Consider the following 24,489-nt stretch of genomic DNA (forward strand, 5'->3'; position numbering starts at 1 on the left):
CAGATAAAGGGTTTGCTGCTGCAAGAGAGAGAGATCTCTGGCCAGGAGGCCTTTTAGTAACAGCACAATCTCCATTCTACAGGGAGGTCAGTCTGCCCACATAACCAGAAAAGGACAGGTTATGGCAGAGAGGACTCTGCAGACCAATCTCCCCGTGTCTCCATTCTCACTGACCTGAAAATGGTGCGAGAGCGTCACACTCCCTCCCTCCCTGCCTCCTGTTGTGTCTGTGGAGGTTACTGTTCTGTGTCAGCGGAAGAAAGGTGTGAGCACACCTGCCCAGCTGCTGCTCCCGCAGAAACACTGCCCCCACTCCCCACCCCCGCCGCCCCCCATCACAGCTCGCTCCATGGCAGCCGCCAGCGCTGCATCCCCATGGCCGGGCCCTAGCCAGGGTCCCCGGATGTCTCACACTTTCCTGCTTTGGCCTCACCCTCCCCTCCTGGTGCCAAAAACCTGCATTTACAACTGGCCACCCCTCCTCTTTTTATCATCCTGGGCCCTGGGGTGAGTGGCCTGGCCTGGCGCTTACCCCTCACCCAGGGTCTCCCACTCGCACAGGGGCTGAGCGGTGCCCACAGGTGCCCACCTTGCCCTCCTACCTGGGACTTGCGGTGCTTTACCTGGCCCTGCAGCTCCTAAGGCTTCTTCTGCCCACTGACTGCTGTTCCCAGGGCTGCAGCCCCCTGACCTCCTCCCCAAAAGCTCCCTCAGCCCCTCCTAGGAGGACTCAAGTGCCATTGGCATTTCTCTGCACATACGTACACTCCGGCACCATCTGAAGTCAAGGAATAGAAAGGGCAAGGGGACTTGATCAAGTTGCCTGGTTTTGGGTAAACTTGGCCCAGGCGACCTTATGAAGCTCAAGCGCTTGGGGCAGGTTTTCCCGTTTATTTCAGCTGAGGGACCATTTCTTCCAGGGAACCTGAGGGGCCCGGGCCTCTGTCAGGCCTCCCACCTTGCAGCCCCGCCCTCTGCCTTTCACGCTAGTCTCTGAAGTCATTGGCTGGTGTCTGAGACGGTATCAGGAAGCTGGTTTCTGGTCATCCTCAGGGATGACTGTGCTGAAGGCGGAAGGGTCATGCCTTGCGGCCTTTAAACCCCGATTAAAATCTCATTTGTTTGGCCCTAGCCGGTTTGACTCAGTGAGTAGAGTGTCGGCCCACAGACTGAAGGGTCTCAGGTTCGATTGTGGTCAAAGGCACGTAACTCAGTTGCAGGCCTGATCCCGGCCCTGGCCGGGGCCCGTGCGGGAGGCAACCAATCGATGTATCTCTCTCACATCGATGTTTCTCTCTCTGTCTCTCCCCCTCCCTTCTACTCTCTCTCTAAAAATCAGTGGAAAAGATCCTCGGGTGAGGATTAAAAGTAAACAAGACAATCTTCTTTCTTGGCACAAGCAGGCCTCTATTCTGAGCACCAGGTTCCTTCTCAGGAGGGGGACAGGCAGATCCCTGTCCTCTGGTTGCTAAAAACCTTGGTCCTGCCTCGTTCCCAGGCCCTGAAGGACCCCACCCTGGCCGCCCGGAAGGACTTCCAGAGGGAGGCGGAGCTGCTCACCAACTTGCAGCACGAGCACATCGTCAAGTTCTATGGCGTGTGCGGCGATGGGGACCCGCTCATCATGGTGTTTGAGTACATGAAGCATGGAGACCTGAACAAGTTCCTCCGGTGAGCCCTGATTCCTCCCCCCCCCAACCCCGGGCATCCTTTCTGGAACCAGAAGTTATATTTGTGCCTTTGAGCATGAAGGTCCAGGGGTTAGACGTGAGAAGCAACCTTCGTTCTTCTGCATCAGCTCCTGAGCTGCTGGATTCAGGCCTTCATCCCTGCTTTGGGGCCATAGGCCTGGGGAGCCCCAGGCCTGGGGGCTCTGTCACCGGGCCCAGCCACCGACAGAGTCCCCCAGTCCTAGGCCGCCGTGTGTGGTCCAGAGAGTGGACTCAAAGAGTCTTCCTACCCAGAGCTTTGCTGCTGGGGAGCTTGTAGGAAATGCAAATGAACTAGCTCTACCTAGCCAATCAGAATCCTGGGGGTGGGGCCCAGGGAGCTGATTAACAAGCCCTCTTGATGCTCCTGAGCCACAGGTCTGGCTTCCTCTGCTCCTGCTCACCCCTGTGTTCCCTCTGGGATCTCTGTGACGTTGGCCAGGTGATGTGATCATTTTGTGCCTCAGTTTTCTTGTCTTAGATTTGAGGCGGGAGGATTAAGGGAATGAATATATTTAAGATACTTGGAGTAAGGGCCATGTGTTAGTCTGGGTTTTACTAAATATTCTATATTAGACTTCTAGAACCTGGGCAACCCCAGATACAAAGGAAATAGTCTAAAAGAGTAGGGTTACTCCGACCCCGGAGCACGTCTGCTGTCATCTTAGTGTGGAACCTGGATGCAGTGTTTCACCCACATCCACACTCATACATTTTGCTGTAGACAGAAATAGGCCATAGGCAGGCTGAGAAGGGAGATGGCATGCATTGCTATGGAGCTGCCATGGAGCATTCCAGAAATCTCCTGAATTCTCTCTGCCCCTCCCTTCTCCCCCGACCCCCGCAGGGCTCATGGGCCAGATGCCATGATCCTTGTGGACGGGCAGCCGCGCCAGGCGAAAGGCGAGCTGGGGCTCTCCCAGATGCTGCACATCGCCAGCCAGATCGCCTCGGGCATGGTCTACCTGGCCTCCCAGCACTTCGTGCACCGGGACCTGGCCACCCGGAACTGCCTGGTGGGGGCCAACCTGCTGGTGAAGATCGGAGACTTCGGCATGTCCCGGGACGTCTACAGCACCGACTACTACAGGGTAAGGGGGCTTTCCCACCGCAGGCCTCCATGGCCAAGTTAGCGCCTTGCTTACGTGTCTTCGTCATTGTCCATCAACCCCGTCACTCGGAGCACACGCAGACACAGCCACGCCCACACGTGCACTCAGCGATTCTCCTCTGGCCACTCCTACATCCTGGCACCTCTTATTATTCCCTCTCCTGACACTGAAATGCCATATGCATTGTGTTCTCACTTGTGTCATTAACAAACACCATCCTTCGTGCAACTATGTATATGTATATAGATTTGCATGTATATCCGCAAGTGCACACACAGACAAACCCCACTTGGTGCTCCCTTTCAGCGCCTCCAAGTCAGGCCCCGATCCAGCCCCGCCCACAGCACATTGGCTTCTCTGAAATTATCTGCTGACTGTGCGGCTCGTCTTCAAAGGCAGTTCTTGACGAGAAGCCAGAACCCAACGTAAAGGAGCAAAATGGTTAATGTCGTGCTGAGCGTAGTTCTCCACGCAGCTTAGGAAAGGTGAGGGAAGGCGGCACGTTACCACTGCCCGCGCTGGAGGGGGTGCCTGTTAGAAGAAGCTTTCCACTGGGGGAGGAGACATCACGTTCAATTTCACATCATGCGCTTGTCTACATTATCAGGTGTCTTATTTTGCTCCCAGAGTTTTTCCCCTTAGTCTTCGGGAATTATCTCCCCACGGATCATTGAGTGGTTCTGACAGTGCTATTATTGCCAGCGTAAGTGGGCATGAGTGTCATTTAACTCAAAAAATAGCGGCAGGGGCGGGGGATATAGGTACAGCCTGAGATACAGAGATGAAATAACTTTTGCAAACTGATTGCAAGTCAGTTGCCTCAAAAATGCGGAAAATTTACTTCGGGGGACATTGAAGGGGCGAGGACTTGGGATGTGTGGTGTAGGGAGAGGGTGGGGCAGTGTCTCCGAGGCATGGTAGCCGTTTGTCAGGAGTGAATGCCCATATTGTGAGTAAAGAGCCCATGATTGTCCCATTGGCTCGAGCGTGTTGCAAGAGGCTGGGGGTTTGGCGTCTGCAGAGCAGTTCTGTCCGAATGTTCCTCCTGCTGGCTTTGTCTAAGCAGGACGTTAAAACGTCCCTCAAGACGTGTCATTTCAACCCGGGCCTACAGAAAAACAGGATGGTCGAGAACGCCCTTTGTGGTTAGAAAGTAATTTGTTTGTGGGATAGACGGAGACTGGCAGATGACAGAGCATCAGGAGAGGATGTGAAGCAGAAGCAGACAGACAGTGGGGGAAGGGTGTGTGTCTGCAGCAACTGGTCAGTTTCTCGAGCCACCTGCCCATCCCCAGACACGGAAAAGGGAGCAGGGAGCAGCGGTTCCCACAGACCGATGGCCAGGGCGGGCCTGCCGGGAAATAACCCAGCAGAGTCTTTCTTTAGCTTCTAGACCCGTGTTTTCCAGTCATTTTGAAGAGAGGCATCGGTCTGGTTCCTCAGGGCCCGTGGGTCACAGATTTCTCGGGTCTCGCTGGAGCTGGCACCGTTTAATTGCCTTTGCACTCCGCGTAATGGGGTTTGCTGGCCTGTCTGGCTCGCTCGGCTCTGTGTTGGTGTTGATAAAAGCAAGGGGCGGCTTGTTGTTTTTCTGTGCGAGGAAGATGTTTGATTAGGCTGGTCTGGTCTCTGCTGGCTTCCCCGGGGTCTTGGGAAACAGCATCTGACCAGGACGTGTGCAGACTCGGCTTGCAGACTTGCCTCCAGGAGTGCACTTAGTAGTTCTCGATTCTGGTTTCAAAGAGGGGGAAAAAAATCACATCTTCAAACGATACCGCTGCGCCCTTGCTTTAACAACAGCGCACTGCTGCTCTTTCCTCCTGGGAGAGCTCCAGGGAGTAAATCCGTCTCATTTCCGTGGGCACCAGGGCAGATTGGAATTAAGGAACGGGGAGCCGGGGGGGACTGTCCACGTGCCAGGCACCCGCAGTGCCTTTGTCGTGCAGGCCAAGCCAGGTGTAAGCTGAGGCCAGCTGGCTCGAAAATGCGTCTCCGGTCCCCAGGAAGTATGAAATAGACACGAGTAGCTGTTGCAGTAAGAACTCAGGGCACCCCTGGAAAGCTGCATAGTCTATTGATGGAGGGTAGGCACTAGACTGTCCACATTCAAAGAGCAGCTTGTATCCCATCTTCATATTCAGGTGCTCACAAGGTGCTAATGTGGGCACAGCCCCGCCCCCTCAGGGAAAAAAGGGAAGCGATTGGCCAGCAGTCACATCAGTAATGCACCCGGAAGTCCTGCTGTCCTATTGGAAGGCATCAGGGAGACAGAGGCATTCTGCATGTGAGCCTGATTTTACCTGTGCTTACATCCCAACCCCACCGTTAGCAGCCACGGGACCTTGTGCCCTTGCCTCACCTCTGCTTCATTTTCCCATTTTAAAACAAGGACAAACACAGCCTCTCTACAGGGTTGTTTCGATGTTAAGCAAGTTCATTAGCGCTAGGAGCCTGGAATACACTCCTTCCTGGATAAATTATTATGTATATTATATTCCTTAGTCCCCTGGTCACCCAGACAGGAAAACCCCAGGGAGAATGTCATTTCCAGAGGTCATTCCTGAGTCAGGGAGAGGAATCTCTGGGCCGCTGGAAAATAAACTGGGGTCACACAGCTGCCCCAAAGGAGAAGGGCCTTTAAGGTGACCACCTCTGGAAAAGTTCCTTCCCAGGGTTTCATCTTAGTCGGCGCTCGCCTGTTCTGGTCAGTGTTACAGGGTCCTGTCATGGATCTCCGAGCTACGTCCATGTCCGGGGATTTAGGAAAGATGTGTTTGCTCCGTGTCCCAGCCGAAGCCTGGGGAGAGCAGTGATTTGTTAGATGAGAGGGCAGACGCTGAGGGCTCTCTGCAAGCTGACCCGGCACCGGCCTGCTCCTCTCGGCTACTGTAGGCTCTGAAGTCTGTCGGGCCTAGGAGCTTGCTGGTTTCTGGTGACTAATACAGCTAAATGCTGAGAATTCAGGCATGCAAGCATGTGTGTGTGTGTGTGTGTGTGTGTGTGTGTGTGTGTGTGTGTGTGTTATCTGTACTCACCTGCCCAGGGCAGATTCCACCCTGTGTATAGGGGGGCAGGGGGAGAGGTAGAGATAAACTCCGCCTTATGTTCTTCCTTTTTCATTTTTAATTTCTTAGAGCAAACAGGCACCATCTGGCTCAGGCATGAGTGGTATGCAAACAGTTTACTAAGGTGAACTGCCTAATTTCCTGCTACACGTCTAGAGAGGGAAGCAAACATCTCTGCCTCAGGGTGCCAGAGCCCTGTGTTCCCTCCTCTTAAGGCCACGTTCAGGGCCTACCTTTCCTCCTACAGGCCACCCACAGGATGCTTCTGAGCTTGCCTCAGACCAGCTCTGGCAGGGTGCTTGGCACCTTGATGCCCTTCTCAGAACATGAGACAGCACTCAGAGACTGCAGTGCAGTGCAAATCTGGAATTAAAGAAAGCTTCGAGCCCGGCTGGTGTGGCTCAGTGGTTGAGCATCGACCTATGAACCGGGAGGTCACAGTTCGATTCCTGGTCAGGGCACATGCCCAGGTTGCGAGCTCCATCCCCAGTAAGGGGCGTGCAGGAGGCAGCTGATCAATGAGTCTCTCCATTGATGTTTTTCTCTCTCTCCCTCTCCCTTCCTCTCTGAAATCAATTTAAAAAAAACTTCAAGAGTTCGGAAGAGGAGAGGTTAGGATTCCAGAAGAGAAATGTTCTCAGAGGTTTCGATTTGGAGGGAGGCCATGTGCTCAGATCCAGGAGGAATGGGCTTGAGGGGGTCAGTGCTCTGATCTTACTTGTCCAGAGGGTGGGGGCCTGCCTTCTGTCCACCCTCCTCTCCTCTGTTCTGAGCACAGAGCCTAGGACTTGTAGACACCCCGTGAAAATGTGGGTGAGTGAGGTCCGAACGGCAGTTTGAAATTAGGCAGGAAGCAGATTAGGCCCGAGCAAGAGCAGCCTGGACAGGCAAACAGATCCCCTGCCCCCTGCCTTCAGGTGTCATCTTTGCGAGTGACGTGGGGATCCATGGCCTAGGCCATATCTGGGATAATGTCCAGAGGAGGCAGGGAGGGGCGGTCTGAGTCAGGAGTTACTCAGTTCAAGTCAGAGTGCATCTCAGCATACAGCCCAGTGTCCAGGAGATGCGGAGGGGCCGTAGGTCAAGTCCAGGCCAGCACATGTGGGGGATCTAAGGCAGGTCTGGCAGCCGATAGCAAGGCCCTGGGTCCTCACGGGAGACCCCAGGTCACAGTTCCTGGAAACTCCTGGGAAAGGGGACAAGGGGACCTTCAGGGTGTGGGAACCCTTTGGAGCAAGCTGATCTGGCTGATAGAATATTAGATTTTGTGGATGTCACAGCTCCCCCGTGGCAGCGATGCAAGTGCAGACACTTGAACCCAAACTTCCTGGGTGTGCATCTCAGCTCCTATAATTCCTGACCATATGACCTTCCTGATCGTATGACCTTCCTGACCATATGACCTTCCTGACCGTATGATCTTCCTGACGGTATGACCTTCCTGACGGTGTATGACCTTCCTGACTGTATGACCTTGGTGCCTGGTGCTGACCGTATGACCTTCCTGACCGTATGACCTTCCTGACCGTATGACCTTGGGTGCCTGGTGCTGACCGTATGACCTTCCTGACCGTATGACCTTGGGTGCCTGGTGCTGACCGTATGACCTTCCTGACCGTATGACCTTGGGTGCCTGGTGCTGACCGTATGACCAACTGTAAAATGGGGCCAAAAGCCCCTAATCACCTGCAAGTGTTAATAAACGTAAAGTTCTTAGGGAAACAAATGCTCAAGAAATATTAATTACTCTTGCTATCATTGGGGCTAAAATAGAACGGTCTTCCCCAACTCCAACGTGGGGAACAACACTCATGTAAGTGCATGCGTGGCGGTGGGTCAGCGGTCTGTCCTAACAGGTACTAGTACATGCCACCATACAGAATGGCTCCGACACAAATGGAAGCCTATTTCTAGGCCTTTCCGGGTCATGTGAGCGGGTGACCCTCCGCCGTGCGGTCACCCAGGCTGACGGCGCTCGACCCTCTTCTGTGTGAGGGGTCTTCGGTCACCCTGGGCGCCCATCCCCGTTCCAGCCAGCTGGGCGGGGCATCAGGCATGTGGTCCATGGGCCTGACCGGAGGTGAGGCCTGTCCCTTCCCTCATGGCAAGAACTGGGCACGCACCTGGCCCTGTGATCTGTGAGGCGGGCTGAGACGTGGAGTGTCGCCGTGCCCCAGGCAGATTGGAACACGCAGCGGGCACCTCTGCCACAGGGTGGGTGGAGGAAACCCCTCTCTCTCCCACTCCTTTCCAGCAGGGCGTCATCCTCCCGTGTCTGACATCCTATCAGCCAAGTTAGGACAGTTCACTGTCTGTGATAGAGCGTGGGTTAGGAGGCCAGGGGAGGCCTCACATCTCCTGGATTCCCAGTCCCTAAACCACGTGTTTGTTCTTTTCTTCAGTTCATACATAAACATTGACTTCAGAGAGGAAGGGAGAGGAAGAGAGAGAAACATCCATGAGAGAGAATTGTTGATCGGCTGCCTCCTGCAGGCCCCACACTGGGGACGGAGCCCACATCCCGGGCATGTGCCCTGACCAGGACTAGAACCCTGACCTCCTGGTTCATAGGTTGACACAACCACTGAGCCACACCGGCTGGGCCTGTTCTCCAGTTTTGGGAGCGGGTGCCTGGTGCTGACTGGAGACACGGCCACAAAGCAGACATCCAGGCAGGCTCAGAGCTTCAGCTGCCTGGCATCTGCTGCAGGGCTCGGCGCCACGCTGCTCACATCTTGAGTGAAGCTTGCAAAACCCCGTAACTGCTGAGCCCTGTGAAGCTGCACACGCTGCAGAGGGAAGGAACACGGAGGGAGGTGTGGAGGACAGTCCATGCTAATTATAGTATCACATTCTTGTTTCCTTGATTAAAGCCGGAGGATTTGCACACTAATTATCTACAGAATATCAGACACTTTGCAGGTCTGCGGAGGGACAGGTCCGCTCTTCAGGACACCTCGCCGCATCGCCAGCTCTGTGTCCATGTTGCCAATTAGTGGCTTCCCTTTCATCTGTCAGGTCTGGAGTTTGGACTCAGCTTCTGTGGTCTCTTTTAGGCTCTGCCTTCTGTGGGGCTAAGTTCCGTGTGGGAGGGTAAGTGAACAGAAGGCGTGATTTCTTTGGGAGGGAGGCAGGGCGAGAGGTCCAAGAACACAGCCACGGCCCTCTCTGCATTCGGCACTTCGGCTTTGCCCCAGACCACAGCTGGTCAGATCCCAGCCCTCCTCCCACTCTGGGCAAATCAAGCAACAGCCTCCAGTTGGAAAGAGGCTCTTCCCACAACCCCTAGATCCAGTTCAGCGACTGAGGTTTGCTTTTCTGCTCTTCCTTCTTCGTCTCCTTTGAGCCATGCAGGGTAATTGGCTAAATTCAGCCAGGTGGGCAGAAGAATTACTGGGTAGACTTCCGTGATACTTTCTTCAATGATGTGAATTACCTGGCGTCCTCCCTCTACCTCAGTGCTTCCAGACCCCAACCTGCCTGGACCAGATTATACTTTGTGTCAAAACACAGTGGTGGTGCTGGGATATCCACTTGCCACGCAGGCATCCGTGCCACAGAGTGCAGAAGGGAATATGGGGTGGGATCTGGCATATTGGGCCATGGGACACGCCGGCAGTCTGGTGTGGAGGTGACTTGGAGAGGAGGTGCTGAGCAGGAGGTTGACATGCAAACAACGGACCCTAACAGTGAGGTGAAGCGGTTACGTGGACCGTTCCCCCATAGGCCTAGGGTGCTAGGCCAGTTGCTCTGACTTGGGTAGTCACGGGAGGCTTGTCACCTGTGTCCGTGTAAATGAGGCTGTGTGTGAGGACCCGCCATCGGGCAGTGGCATGTAGGATGGACAGCTGGGAACCGAGGCCTCAAGGTGAAGGCAGGCCATGACAAGGGTCCCGGGAAGAGGCAACGAGGCCCTGCTGCCCTGTGGGCATGGCGTGTGGAGGGGAAGCCTGGGAAGGTGACCCGAGGCCAGGGCCAGGGCGCTCAGAGCCTCTTCGGTTTTGGGTTGTAACCGTGAAAAGGAGTGACAGTGAAATGGAGGGTCAGGATGGGCTTTCTACAAATGCGCCTTTTAGGCCACGTCCCGCGTCCCCTGAGTGTTCGAAACAGATGAACAAATGCCACGTCATTCCCTTTGAAAGAAACATGAGGCTGGAAAGAGTCTTAAATGTCATCTGCTTCGCCCCTGTGGCCCAGGCGGCACAGCATCGACACCATCCCAGACAGATGGCTCCCTTGCTCTACTCTCTGCATCTCCGGGGACTCCACAGGCTCCCCTACTCCTTCCCTGGGACGGAGCGGGGCTGTCGGCAGCGAGAGCTTTGTCTTTCCCTTTGTGGTTTGCAACACCCCTTCAAAGTGGGAAGTTCTCAGTTATGTCTAGCCACAGTCCCACCAGCTGCAAGGCAAGTCTTTCATCCTCTGTCCTAAGTGGCGATAAACATGATGGATGTTGTAAGACCGACATTACAGCGCTCAGGAAGACCAAGGAAGCCCAGTGAGACCAGGGTGGCCTCATGCTCTTCATAGCAATTGGTTGTTTTATTCACGGGCCGTAGCTTCACTGGTAGGGAAACAGGGGAATAAAAACATCTCTGTCCCTCGCCCAGCCAGAAGTCATACCCTCTTTCTGAAAGTAGTTTCCAGTAGTCTGGTGTTTTTAAAAAAATATTTTTATTATTGATTTCAAAGAGGAGGGGAGAGGGAGAGAGAGATAGAAACATCACCGATGAGAGAGAATCATGGATCGGCTGCCTCCTGCACGCCCCCCCACTGGGGATCGAGCTCACAACCCGGGCATGTGCCCTGACCGGGAATCAAACCATCGAACCGTGACCTCCTGGTTCATAGGTCGATGCTCAACCACTGAGCCACACCGACCAGATGCCAGTGGTCTCTTACACATGATTTTATCTCCCTGCCATTTTGAAATCTGATGTTTTTCTTTTGGCAATGATGATGGCGCAGGCATCATCCCCATGAGGACAGATACTGGGAAAGAAGACAGGGAGATGCCCCATCAGAAAATCGCAAGAACTCGAGGCGTGTGCGTACCGGAGCAGAAAGGTGGGGAGCAGCAGGCGGTGGGCGGCCACTGTGTGGCATGTTGATTGACTCCCTCCTCTGGCTACCGGGGAGGGCGGGACAGAGCACACCTTAGCACCTGGCAGTGCCCTGTATTACACCGCACACCCTGTTTGGGTCCCTCAAGTGGAAAAGGCTTTTATTTATTCCGAGGAACCTGAGTCTATAACATATACAGATACATAAATTTCCATACAAATACCTTCCTTACCGGCTGTAGTTAAGATATTTGCATGTAAAGAGAGCAGTGTGTTCCCTGACTTCCCCCTGGTAGGGAATTGTGTTTCTCCCCTCACCCTGAAACCCAGGTCCTTGTCTGTGTCTAAACTGGAGGAGCAGGAGGCGGAGGACCGGGTCAGTGTAGCATCTGAAATTCTTTTTTCGGGTTTAGCTAATCCCACAGGACAGTTAGAGGTGGGGAGGGGAGAGCCTGAGAGAGTGGGCAGAACACCCACTCTCCGGACACAGGGAGATAGTCTTTGAATCCTGAGCTCCCGTTTATGAGCTGTTGTGACCGTAGGACATTTTCTTAAATGCTCTCAACCTTAGATCCTCATCTGGGGGGAAAAAAAAAGAGAGAGAGAGAGAGAACACATTTTTGTGTGGTGCAGATTAAATCAGATAATGTATGCAAATTGCCTGGTATCTATTAGGCTCTCCATAGATGGTAATTATTATTCTTTGTAAGTGAATAAGGTAGTAAGAAATTTCAAGTGATTTGAAGTTACAAGCCAAGGCATTTCCCAGGATGGTCTTTGGTGCTGGATACTCACGCTGAAAGGGAGAAGAGCCCACTCAGGAGGCCTCAGGGGAATAGAAACAAAGCCCCTCACATTCAGGTTGGTCTGTTCAAGGCCCAGCGGGAAGGAGAGGTGCGTGGAGCTGGTCCAAGGCAGAGCCTGCGCACTGTGGAGCGGATGGGTTCAACCGGGAGCTCCCTTTGGTACCTGGAGCCGAGGAATTCTACCGTAGACAAATGTCTTCAGCGTTAGATCCGTTCTCCAGGTCTTCTTACTGCAGAGGAACACTTCGGTTTTGGGGTAGAGGCAAGGCTGGCTTAAGTTCTTCCTCCCTCCTTCCTCTCTCCTACCCCATGCAGCAGGGTGGCCACCGCTCATTCCTGTGCCTAACGTGAGACAACAGTACGTGAGAGCTTCATGAACTGTTGGCTTGGGTGCTGTTGGTTTCACCACCAGCACCACCACCACCACCAGTATGGTCCTCTTATTAAACGATCATGCACATTCTGGGAAAAATGAGTCAAGTTTCTCAAGGTCCCAAAGTGGATTGGCAGCGGTGGTCAGAACGCCATCCCTCCCTCCAGGCAGTTACCATGACAACCTTGGCTACCTCGTCCCCCATTGAGTTATGCTCTTCAGCTTCTATAGCTGGGATGGACCTGTGATTTGTGGTCCAGTTTGTTCTTGAAGTTGATCATTTCCTTACCCAATGGGTCCATCCCCAACTTCCTGGTCTTTGTATTCATTCATTCATTCATTCATTCATTCATTCAAGTCTTGGAGTCATTGGGTATGTGCATGTCCTATAGCTCTCTACAGCATACGCAAAGGAATCCATTATGTTTTCATCACAGTGATTTTTCACATGAAAAGTGCTTCATAAACCTACTTAATTAAAAATATATGATCTTCTGTCAGATGTCTACGAGTAAGGAATGATGCCCCCACTGGCATAGGCATTTTTAAATGGATCCGTATAGGTTCCCCCTTGCCAGACACCAGTGGTCAGCATGTGGGGACCCTGGGTAGGTCCGTCTGACAGATGCAATGCTGTCAGCTAAGGGGACATCCCTGGGTCTGATTCCCCATCAAAGGCCCAAACATCTACTTACCCGGGATGAGGCCTGAGAGAATATCTCATAATTAAAACACCCTGAGCACTGTTTATTAATACACACAGGGGACCAGATGGACCAGATGATGCGAAGGCCATATGACCAAAGCATCACTCCCAGGGAGCCGATCAACAGTTCCGATGAGTCAGATGGCCAGTGCTATCAGCTAAGACAGACCTGCCCATCTAATGCCAGGGGTTCCTCAGCCTCTGAGCAGGTTCAGAAACACTCCAGATCTTTCTAACAAACCCTCCTCTCTCCTGTGACCAAAGCCAGCTGGGGACAGACATTGCCGTCATCCAACCCCATGACTACCCGTTTTCCAGGCCCCCGTGACCAGCCGGTGAGACCCTCTGGGGGCCTGTCCTCCGTCACTGTGGCCTGTGAATGGGCCCTGCAGCCGCCCCTTATTCCCAGGTGGCAGCACTGGGAGGTGCAGGCGAGGGAGGCAGTGCCCTAGGCAGGTTCCTCCGTCATGTGACATATAACGGAGTGCCCAGTGCGGCCGCGGGCTCTCCACCCCAGTGGCCTCCCAGGAAACCCGGATGACCACATTTCAGAGCTGCATGGAGATGCATTGAGGGCGTGTGCTTGACAACATCAACGTTTTGCTTGTTTTCAGTGCTGAGATCCTCAGAGTCAGCTCTGCAATAGAAAGTGCTTGGGTGGGTGCAAAGGGGAATGGTGAGGGAAGGAGCAGTTACTATGCACGTGTGAGGGGCTGTGACAAGGACAGATCCCCGTGAGGCTCTGAAATACCAGGCCAGGTTCCCCCTCCCCACGTCTGCACGTGGACAGGCCTGCGTTCTTCCCCACTTCCCTCCCGCCTCGCCCTCTGCCACCTGCCTGCCGCCAGCTCACCTCCCTGGGACTGCTGGTCTCCCTCTGAGACCTTGAAGCCTGTCTCCGTCCTCTCTCCTCTGAAATCTGCTATCTCTTCCCCATTAAAGCACCATCTTCCTTTGACCTTTCTGCCCCTTTGTGTCCTTGACTGCTGGCATAGGACATTTTCATCTTCTGTCTTAATTCGGGGGCCTCTGATCTTACCACTTCATTGACTCTGCTTTTTTTGGGATCACTAATTATCTCATCCTGGCAAAATTCAAATGAGTTTCCTCTAAAAAGTCGAATCCTCCTTTGAGCTGTTGAGGGATGGGATTAACTCCCCCGTCCTTTCTCCCACCTCTGCACTCCGCACCGTGTAGCTTCTTGTTCCACGCTCGCTCGCTCGGTAACGCCTTGCTCCACAATTCATTCCCCTTCCGGGCGGTTTCTTACCTCTTCCACTCCTCTCGTTTAACGTCAAGGTGCCCCTGTGTCAGACATCTACTTGGGAAGCCTCACACACTCGCCTGGTTATAGCACTTTTATGCAGAAGCTGTTTGAATGTAATTTTTAGCCTCCCCCCCCCTCCCTTCTCTCTGATCCCTTCATCAGTGGGTCTCCCCTGGAGAGGTCAGCGGCCATCGGACCTTGGCTAGCTGGAGATAAAAGTCAGCTCGACCACCTCCTGCTTCTCAGACACTCACATCATTAAACATTCTTGGGAGGGTCCCTCGAGGGCGAAGGGCGGTCATCCTTGGACCTGCCCCCCATCCCCTGGGCCTAATTCCTCACCACACCCTGCGGTGCTTCTTTTTAAATATATTTTTATTGATTTCAGAGAGGAAGGGAGAGGGAGAGATAGAAACATCAATGATGAGAGAGAACCATCAATTGGCTGCCTCCTGCACGCCCTCTACTGGGGATCAAGCCCACAACCCGGGCATGTGCCCTGACCTGGAATCAAACTGTGACCTCCTGGCTCATAGGTCCGCTGAGCCACACTGGCCAGGCCTGCTGTGCCTCTTGACACACCTCAGCGTCATTTCTTCTTTGCACGTAGTCAGGAACGGCCCTGACGTGCACCCGGACCGGCCAGGCTCGGAGCCTAGCTCTTCAGGTCCCTAGACTCCCCACCATTCCTCCTGCTGGTGTAAGAGCCTTGAGCGAATCTTCTCCTCTCACTTCCCGAGCACCCTGTCGCTCTCCTTCCTGACCCCACCCACTAGAAGCCCCTCAGTGCCACCCGGCCGGTCTGTGCCCCGTTCCACAATGGCGCTTGCTGATTGCCACTGTCATCTGAGGCCTTCTGCATGCATTCACTAAGCTGCCGCATAGCTTACACAACGGAAACTCAAGATCACAGTTTGGAGGCTGACGTCGGAGGCCAAGGTGTCAGCAGAGTGGGTTTCTTCTGAGGCCTCCCTCCTTGACTTGCAGGCGGCCTCCTTCCCCCTGTTCCCCCAGGGCCTTCCCTCTGTAGGTGGCTGGGTCCTAGTTTCCTCTTCTGTTAAGGGCACCAGTCATTCTGGATCGGGACTCACCCATATGACCTCGCTTTACCTCAGCTACCTCTTTAAAGACCCTCCCTCCCTGGATGGCACGTGTCAGTGCTGGGGTGAGGGCGTCAGTGGAGTGTATCTAGGGAGGGAGCATAATCCATCACGTCTTCTGGTCCCGCCCAACTTCCCATCTGTTCTTTCATTTCCCTCCTGTCCTTCCTCCGCCTGCTCCTCACCCCCATGGCAACCCAGCGGCCCTCTCATCGTCTCCACGTGTCCGCTCAGCATCCCTCTGTCGGTTGCACACACAGTGTGTTGCTTCATAAGCTGCTTTCTCGGGTCATTCCGTGCTGCTCCGCCCCCGGGTGGACCGAGCGCAGGCCCGTGTCCGTTGTCTCGCATGCACAGCTCGTGACCCGGCTGGTGCAGGAGGAATATCCTTGCTCAGTGACTGCCAGTCCCTCCCTAAGGTGGTCCCACACCCCCTCCTCTGACTTCTCCAGAGGCCTCTGGAGGGAAGCAGGGTTTTCCTGAGGGTCATGGGCCTCGTACACCTGACTCTACTGTCAGCATCAGGGGTCAGGGAGGGGGGTGCGGAGGGCGGAGGCTCCTCCCAGCAGGTGGCGTCCAGCCTCCTCACCTCCTTTCCAATCCAGAAGGGCGGCCGGCACGGCGTCTGGGGGGCAGCCTGGAGGAGTTGGTGAACTTAGCAATTTTCCCACGGAGGACAGGAGGGACGGATCTTCCCTCGGAAGCTTTGGGGAAGGCACTATTCCTCTGCCCTAAGGCGGGGAAGATTCTAGATGAAGTCCACTTCCTATCACAGTGGTCGTGGGCTGGGGGTCCTGTGGGAGCAGAACGGAGCCTCGGAGGGAGCGTTGGCTGCTGGTGGCTCACAAAGGCAGCGGGCGGGGTGCTGTGTGCGGGGAGCAGTGATGGTGCGTGTGCTGAGCCGCGGGCAGCCTCTCCGGTGGACTCCCGAGTGAGGGCCGTGGACCAGGCTTGGTGCGCTCAGCCTTCCTCCTCGCGGGGCGAGAGGCGTCCGCGGTGTGGCCGGGAGAGGCGCGCCATGCAGTTGGCACATGCTGCCCTTCCCCTTCCTTTCTCTGTCCTCCGTGCTGCCTTCCTCTCTTCATCCCTCTCTTCTCTCTCCCCTGCCCTGCTCTCTGCTGCGGTCACGGTCAGGAAGGGCCGTGCCAGAGGGGCCCGGTGAGCGTGTCGTGGCAGCGCCAGAGGCTAGCGGCACCGGCAGCTTCCACAGTGAGTCCGGGGTTCCTTTCTGGGGCCGAGGGGCGGGCAGGGCAGCCACACACAGACTGGCCGCTTGCGGGCTTTGGAGAGGAACGTCCATGGGGGCTGCTTCCCCCCTCTCCTTCCTGCCTCTCACCCTTGGGGCATCACTTAACTTCCATGGAAGTTTCCTGCCAAAGCCATTGATGTGCTTGGGTGTCTCGTGGCGAAAGCATGGTGGGGCGAGGGGCCGTGCCTGCTGACAAGTGCGCCCCTGGGAGAAGGCCGGGGCGCGTGGCTGCCAGGCTTCTGTCCAGCCTGCGTGTGTGGAGGCGGGAGGCCCTGCATGGACACGGCCTGGCTGCTTTCTTGCCTGCAGGAGTGTGCCCTGCGCGTTGGGACACATCGGATGCCCGCCCCGCTTTAGGGAACCAAGGCTCCCCCCGAGGCAGGCGCAAGTGTCTGCGGAATCAGAGGCCTCCCACTGACCCAGGTGCAGTGGGTCTAGGGCAGCGGTCGGCAAACTCATTATCAACAGAGCCAAATATCAACAGTGCAACGATTGGAATTTCTTTGGAGAGCCAAATTTTTTAAACTTAAACTTCTTCCAACACCACTTCTTCAAAATAGACTCGCCCAGGCCATGGTATTTTGTGGAAGAGCCACACTCAAGGGGCCAAAGAGCCGCATGTGGCTCGCAAGCCGCGGTTTGCCGACCACTGGCCTAGGAGATTCGATGTCCAGGACAGAGCTCCTGATGGGGTCAGCCCCCGAGGACTTGGGGAAGGCTGTCCCCGCCGCAGGGTGATTTCTGTGGGCGTTTCTGGCCTGGAGATGGACATGCTGCGGAATCAGTGATGTTCCCTCCGCCTCGGCTCCACCATCTGCCCCAGTTAGATGGCTTCCTCTCACCGTGTGCTTGGGGGCTCTTTCCTTCCTTGTGGGGAAGGGTCCCGTGGGAGGATAGAACCACGACATTGACCTGTAAGTCCCGCCCGGGCCAGGGAGAGCCAGTCCTGCTGCCATCCAGAGATGCTCCCCGCCCGCCCCCCTCTACGCCCCCCCCCCCCCCCGCCACGTGCTGTCTCCACGCACTGACTGTGTGTGTGGCTCCTCTGGAAGTGAGAGGCCTCGGTTGCTAATACACAACCCCGTCCTGAGGGTCAGGGCTGGGCGCACGGCGTTTCTATAGTTCGTTCATCCCCCTGTGACTTGGTGAGGGAGGGAAATGCAACAGGGCCTCCGGGTTTTCCCAGGATCAGGGTCTCAGAGGTGTCTCCTGTCGGCACTGGTGCTAATAACGGCGTTGAGAAATCCTCACCCTCCATGCCGTTTGCCTAGCCATGGGGGGGGGGGGGGGCAGGCAGCGTCTCCAGGTGGACTCCTGAGGGAGGCCTTGGCCTGGGGTTAACGGTGCGGCCTGCGCACAGCTAGAGCTGATCAGAGGGAAGGCGTTGGCTGGCCCTGTGAGAATTCGGAAAGCAGCACCCTTACAAGGTTCATCCCTCGCCTCTCCTGCTTCTGAAAGCGTTTCATTCATACCAGGGCGGAACTCGGTTTCAGGAGTTGACAGGTTTCATGCAAGTATCAAATTGGTTAAATGTATCAATTAAGTTCAACAGATATTTGCTACTAATCAACTCCGTATTTGATTGTCTTAATTTGGACACCTCTGAGAGTGACAAGGGAAGCTGTTCCTAATTAAATAGAGACCATAAGCATAGGCAGGTGCCTTCCCTGGTAAACGGGGACATTCAGTCACTCGTATTCCGGGAACTGTTCTTGGCACTAGAGATACAACTGTGAATAAAACAGACAAAAATCTCTGCCCTTCATCAGGGAGATGGAAAATAAAGACAAAGTAGACGAGAGAGTCTGTGAGAATAATAGATGCTCAGAAGGAAAACACAGCAGAGGAGAGAAAAGGAAGTTTTGATGGTGATGGGTGTTGTGTGTGTACGTGTGTGTGGGGGGAGGGGGGCGTGCGCACGCACACAGTTTAGACAGAAAGGTCAAACTTGAGTTGCCTGAAGAACGGTGTGTTTTCATTTATTTACTTTAGCCGAGGAGGGCTCTCACAGGTTGGCTAAAATCTCTCCGAAACAAGTCAGATCTGGTAATTCTGAGTCCAAAGCAAGAAATACAGACTTCAGGATAACAGAAGTAGGGAAGGGCGAGCCAGCACCCCTCACCTGATTGATAGTGTGGTTTCGTCTCCAACAGACGACCCGGGGCGTCAGAAGGCGGGTACGGCTATGGGTTCATCCACCTGGAGCCTTCAGCCTCTGACTGCATTGGCCATCCAGGCTGTCACAGCCCTTCCTTCTTTTTTACATGTAATTGATTTCAGAGAGGAAGGGAGAGGGAGAGAGAAACATCAGTGATGAGAGGGAATCATGGATCAGCTGCCTCCTGCATGCTCCTTACTGGGGATCGAGCCTGCAACCCGGGCATGTGCCCTGACCAGGAATCAAACCTGTGACCTCCTGGTTCATAGGCCGCCACTCAACCACTGAGCCATGCCAGCCGGGCCATCCTTCCTTCTTTTATATCGTGTCCCTGGGGATGAGGAGGGATGACAACTTACGTTTGCTGAGCCCCCACACCAGTCAGGGGCTTTGAGCAAGTTAATTTACTTAATCCACCCTGTTCCCATGAAGACGTTACCATGGTCCCACGCCGGGATGAGAACGCTGATGTCTGAACACGGAGCTGTAGAGTAGGGGCCAGGGTTTAAGCCCGGGTTGAACTAAGTGGGAAGCCCTGCCTTTACTCGTCAGTCTCAGCATCCGTCCAGACATACAAGATGGCGGGAGCGGGAGGAAGAGAGAAAGGGAGGTAGGACTCCGGGTGACCGCGGTCCTGCGGAGGCCGAGCTGCATGGCTGGGTCGGGAGCAGGGGCCATGGTGGGTGGGTGTCGCTGTCCTTGCTGAGTGTGCATGAAGGTCCAGCAGCTGCCGCCACCTCTCCCTGTGTCCTTGTCACCAGGAGTGGGGCTGGGCATGGACTCTCTTGGGGCGTAATAGCAAGGCTCCCCCTGTGGCCTCCATGCTGGGAAGAGGTGGAGCTTGACTGGTGCATCCGAGTCCCTGGGCCACGCATGTTGGAAGGAGGGGTGCATGGGTCTGTGTGTAGATGACGGGGGTGGGGGATGCATGCTGAGGTCTGAGACTGGGCAGAGACTTCCCCGAGGGGTCGGAGTGAAGAGTTGCATTTGAAGAGACCTCATCCCAGCGTAGGCTGCTATTAGCAGGAAGCAGGCTGGCCCTGGGCCACATCGTGTTACGGTTCTACTGAACATCACTCTCACTGTGGGACCTCGTGTTGATCTGTCAGGTGCATTCATAGACTTTGCAGGAAAAAAAATAGGTAGCATCTTATTGGATGCACAAGACGAGCTCTTAGTGAGGGTGCGTGGCAAGCAGACCGCCATTTGCAAGCACAGAGCTGCGGTCGCCAAGGGAAGAATTATTTGGGGACACCAGTTACTCACCGTTTTCCCTTGATGCTGAGGCGGCTTTTCCACCCGCGGTGCTGCGATGTCCTGGGACTTCTGGGACGTATGTACCCAGCGGTCTCCGTGCACATCCGGGCCGTGTCTCTCTTAGTTTCACGACATGTGTCACACGGGTAGAAAGACGGTATTACTCTGTCATCTTTGCCATCACAATGTCAGTGTCACTTAGGAATATACTCCGGGCACTTGAACGTCCCCCACTGCCGTCTCCTGACTGTTGGATTCTGGCAACCCCGCCAGGCGCTGGTTCTTGACGGGTGGCCTGCGTCTGGTTCCCTCCATCCCTGCAATTCTCAGAGCGGAGGGGCCCAGCGTCACTCACCTGCCTCCAGACGGTGGTCTCTGACTTACCTGGCCGGTCCCCTCCCCACAGAAACACACCAGCAAGCAAAACGGCTCTTCTTCCGCAGCGTTACCCCTTTCCACCATCCCTTCGCCCCTCTGCTCCGCATCCATGAGCCCCGTGGAGCCGCGGTGGGAACGGGGGTAAAGATGGGAAATGACAGGTTGTATTTCAAGTTAACAAGACTATTTCTTCTTCCCCTGGTCACGTAAGTCCCACCTGCCACTCACACACACAAGCTTTGCTTTCCTTCTAGGCCTTCGACGCACGTCTGTGAGGGCTTGTGTCATGGAAGTGCCCGGTCCAGGAACCCGCCCAATCCTAGGCCCACCCCTGACACCCGCGTGCCTGCAGCCCCGGGCTGTGTCTCCCCTCCCAGAGGAACCCAGTTTTTCTAAGGAACCTGAGGACACACGCCTGTCTCTTTGCAGGTCCAAGGCACACAGGGACCGCGTCCATGTTTTCAGCTGCCCCTGCTCTCGGGGGAGATTAGGCTGCAGTGAAGGTGGCTGTGAGCTGGAGAGTTTTCCACAGCAGCAAGGGACTCGGATGGAGGGAAACCCAGCATAACTTAGCAGCCCTGGCACTGCACACAGGGACTTCCAAGTCTTGTGATTCAAGATAGTTGAGACTGGTCTTTTGGGGAGACCCTAACCCAGCCGTGGGCAAACTACGGCCCGCGGGCCGGATCTGGCCCGTTCGACTGTTCTATCCGGCCCGCGGAGCCGAAAGAGCGGAAGGTTCTCTTGCTCTCCCCTCCGCTCCTTTACTTTGAATTTATATTAGTTCACACAAACACTCCATCCATGCTTTTGTTCCGGCCCTCCGGTCCAGTTTAAGAACCCATTGTGGCCCTCGAGTCAAAAAGTTTGCCCACCCCTGCCCTAACCCCTTCTCCTGTGGGCGAGGCCTCCTCATTATGTGCTGTGCCGCGTCCTTACAAGTTCAGGGAAATGGGTTCTGGTTCCCGGGACCAGGCCTCTGGGTCCCCCTGGAGATTTATGTGGAGAGAGGAGCCCGCCCATTGAGTGGTAATCAGTCTTTGAACTCCTAGTTCCCTCAGCGTTGCGCTCTCTGATGCTCTCAGAGCAGCAGGACGAGGGTGGCCAGGAAGGGGTGGGGCTCAGGTGTCTGCGCAGGGGCTGTGAGAGTCGGGGGAAGATGACAGGGAGGGAAGGGAGTCCCGGGGTGTCCCCCGGGACTGCTCACTGGGAACGTTGCCCCAGTCCCACGATGAGGTTCTAGCTCTTTGTTCTGAATCTCACCTCCGAGCTGGTCACGTCTGTCTGCCTCCACACTCCCTGGGGACGGATGGCTCATGAGCAGCCCATACGTGTGCAGGACGTGACAGGACCTTCTCAGGGCGCTGGCGGGGAGGACGTGAGTCCCGCCCACCCTCTGCCAGGACCTGCTGGCTGGTCCTCCCTCTCCTGAGGATCAGCCAGTTGCTCTGATTTTTGCTGGAACTTGCGGCTGATCTAATGGATGGTAAGCGTCCGGTGCAGCCTCTGACCTCCTGGCTGGGGAAGGTGGCTCTTCGCTCAGGGCTGGTCTCAGAGCCCCACGCCGTCAGCCAGGTCCCCCTGGTGCTCTGTGGCCGGGGAAGCCTGGCCTGCGGGCGCCACGCTGCAGGCAGGGAAGGGGAGCAGGGTGGGCAGGAGGCAGGCTGCAGTTCCGCCCTCGCTGAGCACGCCCGTCTCCAGCCGGGCCCTGGCATCTTCCTTCTCCACTTCTTTTCTAGAAATAGACATGTGAGCCCTAGAAATACAGACTGACTGGAGGGTTGGCTTTCCCAGGGTTCTTCAGGTCCTCTCAGCTGCCAGTGGCAGAGCCTAATGCAAGCTCTCTTAAGCAGAAAAGACAATGTATGTGTCAACAGTCACGGCCTCCAGATTTAGGAAATATTTCTGGGGCGGCTTAATTCTAAGACCCAAAACGTCACTGGCCTCGGCATCTGTTGCTTCCCTCTCCCTCTGTCCCTCTGTCTTCCTCTTCTTCCTGCCTGAGACGGCGCTCGGAGAGAAAGAGACATTCACAGGAAATAGATTTCCAAACAATCAAGGCCGATGCATTTTGGAAGTCGGGATGGTAAGTGCTGCAGCGGATGGTCTGGGACCGAGGAAGAAAGACTGTTCCTTAGAGAGGCCCTGCCATGGCCAGCCCGCTGAGCAGGCCTGGCATGCCCCTGTCATGTCTGCAGGAGTCGGCCAGGCTTTCTGGGGAGCACAGCCTACAGAGGAAGGCTGAGGAGGCCACCCCAGGACTGACCGCTTTCTCCCTCGGTCTGGGGAGGGACCCTGCTTCCTGGGGTCACTGTCTTGAACTCGTGCAGGGCCCATGTCGGGACCAGCTTCCTTCACCGCATCTGCATGCAGATTGCGATATTTCTGAATGAAAACCCTCCTTCTGCGTTTACGGGTGCGTTTTTTATAGAAATCTGATTCTAGGATCTCCATCACATGTTTCTAAGTCTGCCGCTCCCACCGTCAATGTATGTCGCTTACAGCATATGTACAGGGAGCCCTCTTTCAGTGGGGAAGGCGTGAGAACGCCGCGGAATCAGAATGATTTCGGTGTGAGGCTTGGATCTTTGACTTGTCAGCCTTTTGAACTCAGCCCTTGCTCCCTCCCTCCTGGCATCGCCTCAGCACTCACCAGGTTGTTGTGCTGTGTCCCTGTTCCCCGAGACAAGCCTTCCACTTCCGGCATCTCCTTCTGCCGCTCTGTGGAAGGGAGCAGAGGCTTAAGTGAATGAAGATGAAGACTGCTACCCCGGGATCACCCACCCCGGCCTTATATGGCGCCACCTCTTGGTGTCTCCAAGAAATATATTTTTTCCCAGTTTTGTTACCCTGGGAACAAGATCACACATCACCTGCTCTGATTTGCCTTCTGCGCCCTTGGAGATGTGAGCGTGTCTAAGACTAGGAAGGCGTGGCTCAGTGGTTGAGCATCGACCTATGAATAAGGAGGTCACGGTTCCATTCCCAGTCAGGGCACGTACCCGGGTTGCAGGCTCGATCCCCAGTGTGGGGCATGCAGGAGGCAGCCGATCAGTGATTCTCATCATTGATGTCTCTCTCTCTCTCCCTCTCCCTTCCTCTCTGAAATCAAGAAAAAAAAATATATATATATATATATAAAACAAGAGTAGGAATGCTTTTGAAAAGATCATGCACTGATTACTGGCTTTGCATTTAAGACTTTCTCCTGGGTTCATCCGCAGAGCAGTTCTCCCCACCGTCTGACCTTGAAGGGGAAGCCGAGAGCGAGGGCTTGTTTATGAAGAGAGAAGCAGCCACCTGCAGCTGCAGGCCTCCCAGCATGGCCTGGGATGCCAGATGCTGCGTGGAGGGACAGACAGCTCCTCCCTCCCTTTCATCCGAGACTGCCCTTGGCTCACACGCTCCATTGCAGAGCAGCGCCCTGGGGCCTGCTGTAGAGGCGGGCTGTGCGGGACCCGTGTGTCTCAGAACCCCAGCCTTCTCCCAGTGCTGGGAGGGGCAGCCAGAGGTTTCAAAGGGAATATTTTATTTTGGTTAAATTAGCCTGAATCTAAACTGAAACCTGTCAGTACCCGAGTCGTACAGATGAATTGCAAATCTAGATTTAGCGCCAGGAGGCTTTGTTCTCCCACCTTCTTTACCCAGTCGTGTTGAGCACGCACGTGGGGTGCGCGAGGACCGTTCCAGGCCTGTGTGGTCCATGGTGCATCTGAGCTGAGCCCTCCAGCTTCGCTCAGTGAATCGAGCCCTTTGAATACCATCTCTAACGTTTGTTTTCACGAGGAGATTTGAGAGCAGAGAGGAGGCTCCCTGTCGGGGCATTCCGAAAGGAAGACAGGGCCGAGTTATTTTTCAAACGACGTCTTTGACCCGCAGTGTCTGCTCTATAAGGAATACACTGCTCGGGGCCGGAGGGGACAGTGAGGTCTCATGAGCGCCAGCGTTTAGACAGGACTCACACAGGAAGACAAAAGGGCGCTCTGAAAGGCATGCGCTCCCGGGGCCTCCATCCCAGAACTGGCTCCGGCAGAGGTGGCACCAGGTGAGGGCGTTGGGGACAATCACAATGGGCCATTCATCCTCCAGGCTCCCACTGCCCACGGCTTGGCTCCTCAACTCCTTGCATTCTGGGGAGACTCCAAGAGTTTTGCCTAACCCTGGAGCTGCTCGGAGACGCTGCTCAGCAGCTGCTTTTGCATAAGCTGTCACGGAGCCCTGCTCAGAGGGAGCCGGCTCCAATGAG

The 24,489-nt window shown here is 55.2% G+C and overlaps 1 protein-coding gene across 12 annotated transcripts in view; it reads left to right on the plus strand.

The window, feature by feature from the left end:
* The window catches only part of NTRK3 (neurotrophic receptor tyrosine kinase 3), a 398,804-nt gene that overhangs the window by 194,562 nt on the left and 179,753 nt on the right, over positions 1–24,489 (plus strand). For 9 of the 12 annotated variants that reach the window (XR_013959681.1, XM_080651648.1, XM_080651645.1 and 6 more), the window contains 2 exons: positions 1,499–1,671; positions 2,557–2,800. Coding sequence is in view for 11 of the 12 variants with exons in the window: in XM_080651648.1 (XP_080507774.1) it covers positions 1,499–1,671; positions 2,557–2,800 (417 nt within the window). In the remaining variant the exon portion in view is untranslated. Of the gene's footprint in view, positions 1–1,498; positions 1,672–2,556; positions 2,801–16,335; positions 16,411–24,489 lie in introns of all 12 variants that reach the window. The other 3 variants (XM_080651651.1, XM_080651650.1, XM_080651652.1) reach the window with 1 other exon arrangement.

Source organism: Plecotus auritus, assembly GCF_963455305.1.
Source record: "Plecotus auritus genome assembly, chromosome: 15".
Classification (NCBI taxonomy): Eukaryota; Metazoa; Chordata; class Mammalia; order Chiroptera; family Vespertilionidae; genus Plecotus; species Plecotus auritus.